Raw genomic sequence first — 17,515 nt, 5'->3', positions numbered from 1 at the left:
GAGCAATAACTATTTCGAAATGCATCTTAAATTGGGACAACTTTGCTCCATTTTTACTTTTTCATTCACGCCGTATAGAGAAAGTACAGCAATCGTCAAAAAATTGAACTCGAGATTTTGAACAAAATCTAACAAGGGATTGCTTGCTTCATGGTCTGCCCTTTTAGAAACATGGAAACGCGATAACTAAAAAGCGGAATTATTTTAATACATCAAATTCGGTATTGGATTTTGGCACTTTTTGGTACTTGAATTTTGGCACTTTTGGATAAAAAAATTTTTCGATCGGCTGGGAAAACGCTTCTAAAACAGAAATTCGGTTTTCGGATGCTATCAACTACATGCAAGTGATTAATCTCCAAAAAATTCGCCCAGGATGATACAGTAAAAATACTAAATTCACGTCAAAGGTTAATATTTCGTAACCATGCAAAGCGTTCTCGGGATAATATCTTTGTTGCGAAAACGTTTCAAGGAGACTACTCCCTCCTTCTTTCAATTCTTTTTAAACACACATTGTATTATAAAATTTTAAAACTTTATGAATTATTAGTCTTGAACACCAGCTTTGCATTTTAAAGAAACAAGTTGGTTTAAATAAAAAAACGAAAAAAAAAAAAAAAAATGGCAAAGTTATCCTAAAAACGGGAAAAATTTTATTAACTGTTTTAAAATCAGTTAAATTCTCACAAAAACGCAATAATTTTCTTTTTCAATCATGGTAATATTTTATATATTAATATTAGCTCTTTAGAAAAGAAAAATATTAAAAATATTTTTAAAAAATGAATGTTTAAGGTTTAAAAAAAATGAGTGTTTAAAGTTCACAAACCTTTCAAGTCTAAAAGAAAGTTTCAACAGAAAAAGGGGAACTTCACACGGTTTTTATTGTAAAGAGAGTTAATTATGTTATATTTTGCACATGAATGAATGAATAGCAATAATAGCATAGCAAAATAAATAGTATTGAGAAATAAATAGTTTTAATTCTATCATTCGTCCGAAAATATATTTTGAACACTCCGTCTCCGTACAATTGAGCTAATTCATCAATAAAAGGCTCAACATTCTCATTTCTCAAGAGTTTTACCACAACAAATATTTCCTCTTGGCTTTAGTTTTGAAGAGCTGCGGAATCAATCTCAAGGATCATATCGATTTTCATCAAACATTTAATCCTCTTTGTCAGAAGTGTCACTTAAACTAAATGCCCAACCAGATTCATCTCTGTTGTTATGATCATTGCTTCTCAATTTGCGGGCCGTACCCACCGCTGCAATTTGATTGCATTTAAAGTATCTGGAAGGGACTGGCATTATCCCATCATCTGTGAAACTGTGGAGTCTGCCTTCCTAAAAATAGTCTCTCGAAGAGCATCTAGAGGCATTTCCCAGTCTGCACAAGCAAACCCTTCATTTTCCTCAATAAAATCTTCCGTCTTCAAATGGACTCGATGATACTTCGAAGGATTTCAGATGCTGTTCCTCATTATTCACGGTGGAGACATAATTTTGTCTCTTCCCAATTTAGTCATAGCGCATCTTGGCATTCGAAAGCTCGATAAGCTCGAAAAACACACAATTCGGTAAAAAAGTATCGAGAATTTAGAAAAAGATAAATTGTCCCATTTCTACCTAGGTTTCTGGAGCAACTTTGTCAAGGTATATCATTAAACTGAAATGTAATAGAAATTTAAAGGGACTCTGAAAAGGAGTTACGTTCTGATTTAAGGGAAACAAATATTTATTTTATTTACGTTTAAAAGAATCGAATATTCGAATTATTTAGGTTATATATGTGCCTTTCTTGAAAAAACACAATTTTACACACACACACACATACAAAAAACCCCCCCATTTTTTATAACTATTAGAGTCCAAGAGATGGAGCCCCCAGTTCAAGCAGAATCTAAACATTCGAGCTTCAGTAAAATTCTTATCTCGGACCGATTTCCCCATGGTAAAACCGAGATAAGTTCAAAAATATAAGTAATATTTTATTATTAATAAAAATATAGTAATATAACAATTAGTTCAAAAATATAAGTAAACTGTAAAATGGTCTGTTATAAAGCAGGTTGTTTCGAATAACATGTTAAAATAAGAGCACTGAGTATATTTTTTTATTTAAATGGCCAATTCATATGTAAGTAAGATTTAAAAATATTTTTATGTAATCAGTATGAGATTCGTATCTACATATTTTTTCCGAAAAAACAAAATTTTAGAAAACAAAACCCTGACGAATTAAGCTTGGTCTCTCTGATGCTAAGGGTTAAAATTTGTGATGAATTCCATCGTGTAAAGGATTTCTTGCAGCATACCTCTATGCTTTTGAAATGTTAATATTTGTTTAAGAAATATCTTTTAAATATTAAAAAATATCTTAGAGAGTTTGATCGAAAATTTCCCAAGTAACACTATGGTATACAACCACCAAAAACTTACTGCAGGTTCAGTCATAAATCATATATGCTTAAGCCAACAATTTTTTACTTCCGAAAATATATATATATATATATACTTTTTAACTGATACCGGTCAGGATGAAAATATTTTTATGTTTTGTATTAATAAAATATTAATTATGTAATTGACACTAAACATTTACTTATACTTTTCTTAAATTTTTCCGTATTATTAAGCAAATTTTTAAAAACGTAACATGGAACAGCTGTTATGTTATGTGCAGCTTAAACATATATTAAATAATAACACTTCATTGAAAATTAAAGTACATGCAAATAAATATATTTTTAAAGAATATCTATGATATTTTTATGTGAAAAATACTAATATACAAAATGATAGCAATTTTATATTGCCGGTAATTATATTAACGCCTTTTGGTTTCAATTCGTGTATTTCTGAAAATTTTATTTATCTAATATATAACAAGTAATAAAAAAAAAGTCAATTCCTACTTTTGCCAGTATTTAACTCGCATTCTTCACCTTCACGAGAAAAATACTGAAATCCTTGCATTTTACCGATTAAGTTACTGCCTGTTGACTTCAATTTTCATTACAAACTGCTAAAACTCTATTTAAAGTGGTAAAAATTAATTAAATTTAATAATTAATGAATTAATATTTGAAAAAACTGTATTAACATCAAGTGTCATCCACTAAAAGTTTAAAAAAATGTATGTGAACTTGAGTGGATGAATAAAAAGTATTTTATTAACGATTGAAAATTTGAATAAGATATATAAATATGTATAGGGAGAGTATGAAATAATAGCAGGAATTGAAAAAATGAATTTTGGGTTGTTGCTGCCGTACCATTCATCCGATGGCGATAAAACTTTGCCAACTTTTTGCTTTGAGTCAAGAGAATCCATGTTTTTCACATGGCCAGATGTTTGTTGGTTGCTCACGAATCGGACAGCTGGGAAATTTATTTGTTTTTGCTGAAGACGGAAAAACAAAAAATATTGTCTACCATAAAGCACTTGAAAAATAAAGTTTAAAAAAAAAGTAGAATAAATATTATTTATATTTCTCCATTATATATCATTCAATTTCATTGAATGTATTCGGTGTCGACAAGAAAATAAATATTCTTTCTATCATTCCTAATTAAACGTGACAGCTATTTCAAATTCCAAGCGATATTTCCAAAATTATTTCTTCTGCGGCAGCAACGCGCCGGGTACTAGTTAGTTCTTGATAAAAATTGAATGATAGCATTTTAGTTATTAATGGAATCTTATTGTCTGTTGGTAACTAATATTTTCAGATTCAGTCCGCCACTGAGTAGAAGAACTTTATCAATGGTCGAAGAAAATCAGGTAAAACAGCCGAAAAGTCCATCACATTGGCATTCAGATTTTCGATTCGGGCAAAAAAAGGTGTAACACCTCTATATACAGAAGAAAAAAATGAACCTGAAATTCTCAAATTGGAAATAATACACTGTAACAAAATTTGAAAAATTTCATGCCGGGCTATACTTTAATGAATAAACAATTGTTTCAAATATTTCCAAGCAGTTTCTTAATTAAGTAATATATTCTCATATTTGTCATGATTATAAAAAGAACCTTTTTTGCATTTTTCATGTTGAAAATTAATATTTTCAATAAAATTTTGTATTTTATTCAGAAATTAATTATTTAAAAAATTATTTTGAGGAAATTTCTTATCATAATTCTTAAAATTTATATGAGTTTAATATTATTAAATTTTATAAGGAGAATTTTTTTCCTCAACTGAAGTGCCGTGTTCGGACTGGCAACACACTGTTTGTTAGCCATACTTAAAATATGATTTTTAAAATTATTTTTATCACACATTTTTAAAAATATACGTAATTTGAAAATGCTTTCATATCAGATGTTTAAGAGTTAAATATTATGTACAAAGGGGAAAAAATCATTGATTAAATTCATTCTTCGAAGAAAATTTGAGGAACTGCAGTTCGCATGCCTGTCGAAGCAGGCCACTTACCTGCCTGCGAAGTATTCCCCGAGTAGAGACACTTCGAAGCGCATCTTTCTGACGTCTGCCTGACTGGACCGCGTGACATTGTACACAGTGCGTGTGGACAAAAGAGATTTCCTCTTGTCCACAATACAAGCACGCCAAACAATGTTACTAACGGTGGTCAAAAAGACACCTTTTTCCCCACGTTCAAGGTCACCGGTGTGAAAAAAGAAAAGGATGGCACGGCTGTTTCATGAAACACTGGAATGACGTTATACAGACAAGGCAAAAAATAATAGTCTTTTTTTCACATCTTCATTAGAACATATGATAACCTGCTTTACTTTGATGTGCGAATCGAAACAGCTTTACGTATTGAAAGCGTCTACTGTACTTGAATTTCGATAAGTGCCGAAATCAGTTTCAATAAAATAAAAAAATAGCTCTCCAGGAATGTCAATGCGAATGTTCTCACTCCATTTTTCTCGCATGATGCTTTTTTGATCACCGATGCAATGATTGAATCATTGCGTTAAGACAGTTCGGTAAGACAGTTTTAAAGAACGTCATCCAAACAAAACATTAGTCATATAAATTTTTGAAACTAACTACACCGAGAAGACTAAAATAAATAATATACACCGCTAGCAATTTAGCCATTTATGAGAGCATGTGGACGAAAAGAATCTTCATATTCAACGTACGCCACATGCGTTGGATACGTCTCGGGAATGAGAAGAAAACAGAACAGTAAATGTCTACACATTCAGTGATAAGACCACATATCAGATTTTATTTCTTTAGCTTTGAGTTATAATACATAAGTACACACTCACTGACCGACCGTCCGAAAGATTCACCCTTTAATATATATATAAAATTTAAATTCTTATTAATTTACTAATTCTTTATTTAATTTAGCCCATATTAATTTCATTATAAAATGTTCTTTTATTTTCTGATCCAATTTTATTTCACTTTTTATTTCATTAATTCTACACGCGCTTTATAAAACAGCTGGTATCCGTATTTTCTCCCGCTCCGAGTGCAAGGACAAAAAGGACACACACACACATTGATTTAAAAATTACATCTTTCTATCCACTTAAATTTCTATATTAGTATGTTCTCAGACAAATATTACTGCAAAAACGCAGTTTTTTGGAACCCAGGGAGGTTTGAAACAGTTAGTTTCATCCAAATCTCCATGTTAACATTTTTGACTAGAATAATTGTTCTCTTTTATGCAAGGAAGTAATTTCGTTGCAACAGCTGCAAATTTTAACTGCAACTTTCTCAGATAGCATGGAATTTTTTTTTATATATAAATATGGTTTTTTGGCAAATAGTGCGATTGTAGTTTCGTACACAAAGAACTATTTCAAGAGATTATGCTGACAGTTATTTTTCTTTGCTTAGACAAAGAATCCCTTTCACGCTGTTGATGCTCTAATAACTGAGGAATTCTGGCACACCTTTAAAAAGATGAAAAAGAAAGAGAGAGAAATGTTTCTTAAGAATGTGTTTCAAAAGCATTTCAAGGATTATTATGTAGAATGTGCATGGATGAATTATTATGTTAAGTCAGTGCGCATGTTCTCCCCTCGTATGATATGAGAAACGACGCGTTTTGTACTCAACTTCATCGAACAGAGGAGCGAATCGATTCCGAATACAGAATAACACTTCATCGTGCTAACCATTCAGGTACAAAATTTAATAAGGGCCTACATTTTTGTTGTACGCATTATGCACGAATCTATCGAGGCCGTTTTTGAGAATCATGATAACATGCTTAAGAATAGACAGTGCGATAGATAGTTTCCATCAAAAAACTAATACACATTTAAATTCTGGTTGTGAAATCATGAGTGAAAATTAATCAATCAAATTTCTTTTCCACATGTTCTTCGACAACCAAACAGACAGACACCTCCCTCCTTGATATATTCTGGTATTGGGACTCTGCCGTACAGGACTTTTACGTACGGGTCATAAACATCCAATAATCAATCATTGAAAAAAGGAGTAGGGTGTAATTAGTCTAGGTTTGCTAAAATCATGTTAGCTGTTGGCACGAATATTTTGGATAGTAGAACTTGCGCTCTGTCGCATTTGCGCTCACTCATTAACTAGTGCTATTTGTGCTCACTTTTTAAGTTTACCGGTGGTTTACCATTGGAAGGAAAACTTAGCAAATATTTATAGAAATTCTAGAGAATGCATATTTTTCATTCTGATAAGACATGATTAATGGCTAAGGGTTATTTCTCATGGAATAATCTTCTTTTTCCTGTGGTAAAACTAATCAAGCCCCTTTAAGAACGCGAGAAACAGAAATTTTATCTTTTGATTTTGTGTTCGGTGCACCTGCTTTTTTCTCCATTGCTTTGACATGATTTTAAATATGAATACTACTATGGAAATTTTCGAAACATCAAAAGCAAAACCATCATCTGTGTATAATAGATATCAGTATGGACAATATTGTAGTAGCTTTAAGAATGCAATTAGATGCTGTTGCTTTAACGAAAAATCTGCAAACTGTAAAGAACATTTGAAAAAAAGATACAGAAGTATTCTGCCCGAAATTACTTCATTTTGTAAGTCAGGTGAAGCTAAGATTGACGGCAAGAAACATGTAGCCAAATTGACAAGGAGAGTTTGTGAAATTGATAAATCCATCTCAAAAAGATATCTAGAGGAAATGTTTCCAAAGCATTTTTCAAAGTGAATATGAATTTTTGACACATATGTATCCTTGCACATTATAAATTCAAAACCATTCATTTTTTTCAATATTTATCTTAAGATAGTCAATAAATATTTCGATTACAGAAAATGCTTCCCGCATAGAAATCATATTGTAAATTGAATAATCGTAAAACAATTTTTATAATTTGGAAAATAATTGTTTTCGACGGAAAATACCACTTTTTCTGTGTTTCTTAATGCAAGACAATGTTAAATTATCATCAATATTCGAAATGTTTGCGATCAAAATAAAATAATTAGTGATAGTTTAGACTAACAACACCGAATGTATTACAGTGGAAGAAAGAAATCTGGTTTAATCTTTCATATATGCGATTTAATATAATAAGAATTTATATAAATAATTAAAAATTTACAGACAAAGAAAGGGACGAATAGATGTTTATCTATTTAAACAAATAACATAAATTTCATTAAGTCTGCTATCGGTTTGTGAATATCTATTTTAAATAGACACTCACTCTTTTTTAAAAAAAGTTATTTCTCATAAATAAAAATTTCTGCTTTTTTTTCTCTGTCTCTTCTTAACATACAAATATTATAAATATATGATAGACAACATTTCAAAAATGCGAAATTTTAATTAGAATACTTCAGCTGTTTTATTTATAAATGCATTATTTAATTAGTCATTACATTTTTTAAAAAAAAAATTAGACTTTCATTTTGCATTTTACCCTTTTACCATTTTTTTTTATCAGTGCATTTTCATTGACGGAAATATAACTTTTCCTTGATGTACTACTTGGTCTGTTTGGATATTATACTATACAAGGCTGTGACTTACAGTAAATATTGAAAAAAATCTATTACTGGTCTAATTGAAATGAAGTCAAAAAGAATTTAAAATATCTTTAAAAGGAAGGCACTAAAAATTGTAGATATATTTAATTTTAGAATAACAAATATTTATAATTGTGATAAGTATAAAAGTACCAGAATGTTGATCTCCATAGCATCCAATACATCATTTTAGCAGAGTAAAATTACCTTAAAATTGATCTAAATAAGATTCATAATGCAAAAGGAACTGAATTAAAAAAAAATTTATACATAAATGAATATCTTTGAAAATAGGATTCTACTAAATATTCCTATTAAATCATTAAAAATTAAAGAAGGTTTAAGATACTAATTAGGAAGAAAATAGTTTGTTGTTTTAGAAATACGTTTTTAAAAAATATATACTTTTAAAACAGCAGAAATAAAGGAATTTGCCATTTTTTAATCACTTAAGTAATTGTCAATGAAGTAGAGTAATAATTACAGCTTTAGTAATCAAGTACCAGCAAAAACTTTTTATAGTTTATTTATAATACAAAATTGAATAAATTGTTTTGAGAGACACACTTCATAGTAGAATGAACATACAGCTTATTAAAACTGTGTGATCGGTTCAATCAAAGAAAATGGTTCCTTGAATTTCATCACCAATTTCTTAGAGGCCAATAAAGTAAAACATTCTTTGGTTTTCAAGTTTATATAAATTTTGAATTCAATTTTTACATTTTAAGAATGGTATTCTTTCTTTTTTTAAAAATTATTCGTTTGTTCCTCACATATGATACAAAAACATACAGTCTTTGTTTTTTTTCCTGTTTAAACCAATATTTTAATGTATTTAATATTTCTTTATTGTGTCTTTTTGTTCCAGCTCAATTTAGCTTGTTACAATTCCAAGAACTGGTAGTTTTTATGGCTGCTTTTTGGGCGAGATAATAATCTCCTTGATTTGGTTATCAAACTCAAGCAATGATTTGAAGTCTAATTTAAGCAACTTTTCAACAAAATCCACCTAACCTTATTTTTTAAAGTATTTGAGTAAAATTATTATAGCCAATTGAAGTAAAAAAAAAGTTGACACTTTCGGGATATAGCATGTATTGCTACTTACTTTTGATAAGAAGGTAACTATGACTCTCATTTCCTTCTTAAAACGTATGAATAACGATATCTAAATGCAAACACTTGCTCTTAAATACAACTGCGTAGCGCTTTTTCGAAAAACTTTTTGCTGAAAACATGCTTATATAGGCTCGAAATAAATAATTTTTTTTCCGTATAAAAATTTAATGATATTGAGAGTACTATAAGGATCCAATCAAAACGATGGTCTAAACGTGGTAATTCTTTCCTTTCGACAAAAAAAAAAAAAAAAAAAAAAAAAAATCGAGAAAAGTAAAAGGGAAAAAATATAAATTAATAATGAAATTATATGCTTTTTCTTAATTTGCATGCACATAGAATAGATTGGAAAAAACAATTGGTAGTAATATGCTATTTTATCTGTGAATAAAACTCCTGACAATATATCTGAAAAGCAAGCGTTTCAAAACAGTTAAGTGTAGATATTGCAATTCTGTATTGATTCAGCATACACGGGGTTATGTATTTAAATATGACAATAAACGAATCAGAACCAAATAAAATGTACGTTAAATACGTTTTTCTACTTAGATTAAAATGAAATGATATTTGTCAAATTTGAACAAATTTCAGTGATTTTTTTATATTTTCTTATCAAAAATATGGAGATTTTTTTGAGAATTATACAGTTCTTATTTTTAATGTTATTAATATGAATACTGTCTTATTCTAAAAAGAATGCTTATTATTTTGTAGAAAAACTGAATTGAATGCAACTTATTCAAATAGCCTCAATGTCAAAAATGCATTCATTGGTACGTTTACAGAATTGATTTCTGAAAAGATATAAAAATATATTCAGCTAACCATCAATCTAAAATTTTCAAAAAATCTTTCAATTATGGTAACCAAGCAGTTTTTAAGAAACCACTGAAAACTAAATTATGAAATAATTATGAAACTAATTTTCAAAAAAGAAGGATATAGAACATCATGAGCATAGAAAACGATAAGTTATATCGAATATGCTTTGAAAACATAATCACAGCTTTTGCTTTTGTTTAATAAAGGTGGAAAGTACTTTAAATTGAAATTTAAAGGATTCTATAGCTTAATTTTTGTTTATCAGCAAATACTTATTTATTCTAATTAATTAAAAAAGCATGCATATTTTCAAAATTTCTGGAACTTTTGGCAGCAGTTTAAATGAAGAAATTTGAAAACACCTAGGCATTTTAAAATGTATAAGAGTTCTCAGCTTATATAGTTTTGATCCCACAAAGTTTAAATGAGGCCTTGAATAATGTTATTTTACAAGAATTGCATTGGTTTTGTTCTTTTTCAAAAGCTATAACGAATCAGAGGCTTTATTTAATTGTTTGTAATTTTTTAAAAAATTTATAACTGTGAAATCGATATCTCTGTAGAAGTTTTCAACACAATTTAGATCCTTCTAGATGATGAATTAGCACTTTTAGTCTTTCGATCCATTAAAGTGATAAAAAGGGAAAAATAAATCTATGACATTTATTTATATTTAAATATAAATCTTCAAAATTATGTTGGATACTAATCATCTTAAGAATGTAAAAACCATTTATAGTGCTTCATTTATGCCATGATATAGCATTTTCCGTGAAAACGGTATAAAACTTTCTTTCTTTCTTTCATACGTTTAATCACTTTAACAATCGATGTATTCATAGTTTGCCACATAATAAGTTTGTAACATACACTAGATGAGAATTGTTTTGTTGAAGAATTTTGAGAATAAATGGAAGAACTAAGCATTATTAATATCTATTTAAACTTGAATTTAAAACAGTTTTTTATATTCTGTTTTATTTTGTTGAAAAGCAAGTTATCAAAATTAAGATTGCAAGATATAAAAATTAAATTTTAAAATTATACTTCAGTTTATTAGATTAAATTAGTATCTTGCACATAATAATTATAATTTTTATAAATGCTTTCCGTACGGCAAAGTTACACATGTATTCTTTTTTTTAATAAACTTATAAAAGCGAATTTCTTTTATTTTATTTATTACTTTCAACACTTTTTTAAAAAGCGATGTTAAAAAAAAGCAATCATTACGGCCATCAGCATTTTTCTGCAGAAGCACCATTCCGTTGTCAGACATGGAGTGTCCTACAGGAATTGATTGATTATCTTGTATCTTTCGATGTCAATGCACCAAACCTTGTAAAAAAAGATAAACTTTATACTAATGCTTGAGTAAATGCCGTTTTAATGCTTGAGCGCATATTAAGTTAGTTAATGAGTAATGAGTAAGCGCAAGTGAAACACAACCGAATATTTGGTGAGAAAATATATAAGTATTTTAATTACATTTTATTGTTTAAACATAAAAAAAAGCTTCTATTTGTTTGCATATGAGCTGGCGGCGCTATACGAACCAGACCGTTTGATTTATATCTACCATATTTCTCAAATCTATACTTTGGAGAATAGAAAAGTGCTTTCCGGAGCCTTTTTTTTAAATTTTGAATTAGATTTTTGACTAATAAAAATAATTTGAAATATTGACATTTTTTCGTGATAATTTTCTCAAATATCTTTTACAGCATAATAAAATTCAAAAAATTATCTTTTTAATGGTACTAATTTTTTACTATGTAATTTTACTTTCTTTATTTAATAAATTTGTTGTAATATTTTATACATATTTTGCAACAACATATGTCACTGTTGGAAAGAAACTTTAAACCGTTCGCAATGTTGTTATTAATATTTCATCTTAGCTTTGTTTCTATTGTTGTAACCAGGGTATGAAGATATATATTTATATATATACCCAAGATAATTATTTTTACATGTTGAGTAGGTTTCAGTATTAAGTATGCTTGTAACAAATGTTTTGATTTTTTTATTATTTACAAATAATGTTTAACTTCATAATCAAGTAATGTTGGAAAAAATTTTAAACTGCCTTCATTTAAAAATATTTTTGCTTTTTCCTGTGATATAATTGTAAAAATGAAAATTATGTGTATAAATAATAGATAGAAAAGCAAAAAATTAGGAAAATGCAAAACACGATGAAAAAAATCAGTGTAAGGCTTTTGAAAGAATGTAAATTATATATAGAGAGAGGGATATGCAGATAAATATCAAAATTTGAAGAATGATTTGTTGTTTAAACATTTGAAATTTTCATCAACTATTAATCACAGGAAACCAACTGGTCGCCAAATGCGGCAAGTTTAAAATATATAGCTGAATATATCAAGAGCGTTATCTGAAACCCTTATTTAAGTTCCAAAAATTGTTTTTACTTTATTTTAAGAATTAAAACTGAAATGCGTGATATTTTAAGGGAATCTTACAACTGAAAATGAAATAATAATACGTAAGAAAGCATTTTTTACTATTTTTTAAGCTTATCTAATATTTAATATTTATTTGATTTTCATAACATTGTAATGTAATGGATATTACTTTAAAATATTCTCCGTATGATTTCCTTTGTCTTTCTCGACACTGTTACAAATTTATGTAATCGTAAATTGAGACATTTTCTTGTTTTTCCATTGATGCTGTAAATTTTAAAAGTGAATGCATAGGAAGAATATAAAGGATACTTATGTTAGGTATCAATCGTTAAATGTCCATGCAGGTCAATTAACATGAGTATTCCAATTGGATGAAGAAATGTTTAAATACGACGAGGCTAGATAAATGACAAATCGTAACAAAGAGTGATTAGTCAAAAAATCAACAAAGAAAAACGTTCCTCAAATTAAAAATTAAATAAGACATTAAATAAATCTAGAGGAAAAGAAGAAATAATCTGCAAAACTGAGGTACACTGGAGAAAAGTTTTTCATACTCTGCTGTGTAAATTAGAAATTGAAAACTTATCTTGTTTAAATGTGATTCTTAATACATTTTTATTTTTTAAACAGACAACCGAAATTCTATCTAAAACATTCACCTAAAATTCATCGCCTATTTCGGTCCCAATATTATATTAATATATAATATTGCCTAATTATATTAATAGTTTTTTAATCATATAGTTAATAAGTAAAAACTTACGGTAAAATTGTAGATGTATATTGTTGAAGAGTGCATCAATAAAACTTCCTTCATCCCAATTTTTAACGACTTATTTTACTTATATAAACTATCTTTAAAAAATTGAAATTTCTGAAGAATATATACTACATGTATTAATGTATAAATCAATTTTTTTTTTTATTCTGTTTTATTTTTCAGCGGTAGATTTCGGTTATGGTTTAATCAATCTAGAAGAAAATTAAATTTGTATTCAGCTAACATCCCTTACAGATTTTGCAACAGCAAATGATCAGTTAGCGAAATGTTAATATATTTCTGTATCAATAGGTTCTCCCTTTTTATGCACGTTGCACTATTTTATCCAAAATGAAAAGTTATATAACGAACAATTAATTTCACCTAATAAGAAATACATTTTTTTAAAAAAAATGTAACAACATTTAGGTTAAATCTATGACGATAATCAGAAAGGTCTAATAGCAATTCTACTCTGGAAACTTTTTTTTTTTTTGAAATTGATATAACATGTCATCTTATTCAAAAATAACATCCGTATTTGGATATTTTTCTAACTACTTATGAAATTTTAAGAGTTTCCTATTGCAACTATCCCCTCCTTACAAATCATTCCATTACCACTAACCTCATTAAATTGTACTTCAAACTTAGGTAACAACTTTTTGTAAGTGCCCACATTTAAATAAAGTATATTTCACTGTTCTAACTTATTGAATTAAACAAACGAATCAGAAAGAAATAAGGTAAAAACTGATGAAATCAAAACCCTTTCGTATATTGAAAATCATTATATTTATGTTAAGTAATTAATTTATAATCTAAAATAAAGAAGAAATTATTATTGTTTTGAAGTAGATACAATATTTATATTAGTAGAAATATTCATTTTTGATTTTTATCATACATTTTTGAATAAATTCATGGAAAAGCAATTCATTTTTCATAAAAGACAAAAGAATATTCAGATTGTATTAAAATGTATTAAATTGTATTAAAAATACGCCAAGTATTCAAAATTGTATTAAATATCATACATAACATGAGGTTTACAAGAGGTAAATTTTTTTGACATTAAAAAAACTGATAATCGATTTCAGAAGACGGCCAAATTCCAATAGAGGGCGCACTCAAGACAAAATGGGATTCATTACACTTAGTGAACACGAAAATGAAGAATAGCGAATTTTCACACTGATCCAGAGGTCGCAGACATTTTGCTTTTGTGGTTATCAAATTTGCAAAGATTATAGGAACAAACAGCGAAGATTCATTAAAGGGCAACGTATTTGAGATTCCATGATATGAATGTTTTATTTTGTTCAGTCGAATTTTCATGAAAACAATCAAAATGCAGAAGAAAAAACAATTGTAATCTTACTGGTTTAGGTTGATGTGATTCGATTGATGCCAATCGATTTGCTCTCATAGATCGGACAGGATAACAAGGGAAGGAGGTGGTAAATCTGCGGCATAGGATTTTAACATTTTTTTTAAAAAAACATTCTTAATCTAAGAAGAAAAGTTTAAATAAGAAAGTTTTTAATATTAAAAGAATCTAGTCGTCGAATGATAAGATGGCTTAAACTGATCAGCCATACATTTCATATAAGTGTAAATTTGGAATATATATATAATCATGTATTATAACTTAATTAATCATCATTATTATCATTAATATAATTATTGTTATCATGTATTAAACTTAATTAATTTCCTAATTCAAAGCTCAATTCAGGACATATCAACTTCATTCTAAAATATAATCTTATTTCCTGATTCCATTCTACTTTTTCTATTTAATTAATTCAACACGAGTTCTAAATTTGTTGAATAGGCTAAAAGCCGACAAGTTCCCACACTCCAATTGAAAGGATAAAATAATGCTGACTTAAGCAAATTCTTCTAGAAGATCCCTATGATTCCCTTGCCTGTGGTCTATGCGTGTAGGAAATCCCTATTAAAATCTCACAATATATATTCACAGGAATAAAATTTTCATTAACTTTTCCTCATTTCATGTTGCTCGTCGCTTCTGCTTGTTCATAAATCATGTCTCCCAGGATGGAAATAAAACGAATTAAAAACTCAATTTTTTTCTCTATCTTCGGCCATGACTCTGTTTCAAAAATTATGTTTATATTTTTCATAAAAGCCTTTTTAATACCTATAGCATTTTATTTGAAAATTTTTCTTCGGATTAATAGAAATTTACCTTAACAGGAGAACTTAAGTTACAATTTTGCAATCCTTTCCCTTCGTTAATCGGTCCGGTACTCAGGTACAAATTAATAGATTCAACCAAGAAATGTCTTTTATGTGTTTTTACATGATAAAGTACAATTCTGCTTGACTACGTTTTCACTTGCCCCATTTGGTTTGAAGCGTGTTACCCATGGTTGACGATTCCCCGCCTTCGTCCAATTAATTAAGCGGCCAAATTCGTCGCGTTTTGTGTTGCGTATTGAAGAAGCGCTAATTTCTTATGGAAATCCAGTCTGCAGAAGAATTGCGAGGCGGTCCTCGGACACGAAGCAAGTAAAATGAAAGAATAAAACAGTATTTTAGCTATCTCTTCCTCAGATGCTATGTTCAAATTTTGCTTCATTTTGTGCTCGCAGATAAAAAAGAATATTTTAATATTTTCAGAATTAAATTACTAGTTAATAGGAATGTGTTGCATTTAAAAAAGATTACATTTTGATTCTATTAGATTTAATAATAAAAAATTGTCTACAGCATCTATAACAATGAGTAATGAAATATATCAAAGAATAAAAAGTAATAAAAAATAACATATATAAAAAAAGTTTTTTAGCTTATTAAAAAGATTTTTTTTAAATCAAAAGTATGCATTTTAGAATAAAGTCGTGAAATCTTGATTATCATTTAGTTACATCTGGGAATTAGATTTTGTTAAACTGTTTGTTTATATTCAAAACTGATTCAATAAAATAAATCAATAGTAAATTTCAGCTTGATTTTTTTTTCCTTTTCCATTCATGCAATTTAAAGCAGTGTCTTATATATGTAAAGATGGCAACAATCTTCTTGTTTATATAGCATATGGAAATAAAAAGGCTTATATTAATGATGTCGGGAAAATTCGAGCAATTTATCATGTCTCCAATAACATAATGTTAAAATATCCTCCATTGCTTCACACTGATTTTAACTCATTTGAAATGAAAGCGAAAAGCTCTAAAAATAATTTTTATATCGGATTTTTTTTGAAATTTAAATGTATCCACATCGTATGACCTTAGTGATGCTTTTTAAACTATATATTATTTGTTTCCTTATTTATTTTGTCATATTCTTATTTTATTATTTGTTCTACATTTATATATTTGTAATTATTATTTATAAAATATTAAAAATATTCAATTGTGATTAATATTATTAATTCACTTATTAAAATTATTATTTATTACTAATAAAAGTAGTTAGACTATAATAATAAATAATTTTTACCATTTTTAATTCGAAAAGGATCATTTGTTTCTATTTTGCTCATTCTCGGACAATTTTCTAACTCAAAATAATAAATAGCCCAAAATAATTAAAATTTTCATTGTAATAACTTCAGTTTTGAATGAACGAATTTCCACCACATATGAAGAAGAATAGTGTTAATTTCTTTATATTCGACATTTTTTTTAGAACTTGAAGTTAGTCTTATGGTTTGTTTTTAAAAGTCTTTAGAAATAATTTTACCATCTCTGTTCAGTCTCTTAAAAACCACGAAATCATTCATAAACACTTGAAGGATTTTAACGATTAAATAAATTATTATTATTATTATTTTAAAATAGCAACGTGCCAACACCTAAGCTAAATGAAAGGTTCACGAAGACTCTCGCCGTATTTTTGGTTGGAAAAAAAAATTTCTTGCTTTTTTTTTATTTCAAATGTTTATGTTATGTTTATTCTTTTCTGTTGTCAAATCCCGACGGAATATCTTGAATTGTTTTCAAGCGCTACTCAGACGATAGTACCTAATGCTGTTTTGTTCTTAAGTGAAAAAAAGTGCTGCTACTCACTTGGGGTTCTTGGGCCTGTTCTTCCTGGAGGACGAGACGCAGGACTCCTCCTGCGAGGAGAGACTCGGGTGGCGGTCCATCTTCTGGCAGCGTACCTTCAGCTTGGCCGAAATGGCTGAAGGTAGCGTGTCCCTCGAAGAGTCCGCAATCACCAGGCTCAGCCAGCCGCTGTCCAACAGGTGGGGGGTCGACGTTGCCATGGACACGCCTGTGGAATGAAGTAAAAGAGTTATGTTGTCTTGAGGTTAGCACCTCGCTAGCACATTCTTATATAATTTAATGCAATACCATCTGGTCAGATCGCTTGCGATAAAATTACGACATTTTAACTCTTCCAAGTCTTGTG

General features: G+C 28.5%; 1 protein-coding gene across 2 annotated transcripts in view; it reads right to left on the bottom strand.

Annotated features, from left to right (window-relative positions):
* LOC129981858 (proton channel OtopLc-like) overlaps positions 1-17,232 on the bottom strand; it is a 59,027-nt gene extending 41,795 nt beyond the window's left edge. The window contains exon 1 of one of the 2 annotated variants that reach the window (XM_056092893.1): positions 17,170-17,232. Coding sequence is in view for 1 of the 2 variants with exons in the window: in XM_056092892.1 (XP_055948867.1) it covers positions 4,451-4,494 (44 nt within the window). In the remaining variant the exon portion in view is untranslated. Of the gene's footprint in view, positions 1-4,450; positions 4,514-17,169 lie in introns of those variants that run through there. The other variant, XM_056092892.1, reaches the window with a different exon arrangement.
* Between the last annotated feature and the right edge of the window lie 283 nt (positions 17,233-17,515).

This window comes from Argiope bruennichi, chromosome 8 (genome assembly GCF_947563725.1).
Source record: "Argiope bruennichi chromosome 8, qqArgBrue1.1, whole genome shotgun sequence".
In the NCBI taxonomy this organism is placed as follows: Eukaryota; Metazoa; Arthropoda; class Arachnida; order Araneae; family Araneidae; genus Argiope; species Argiope bruennichi.
Note: the sequence above shows the minus strand (reverse complement) of the source record. Positions and strands in the feature narration are given on the sequence as shown.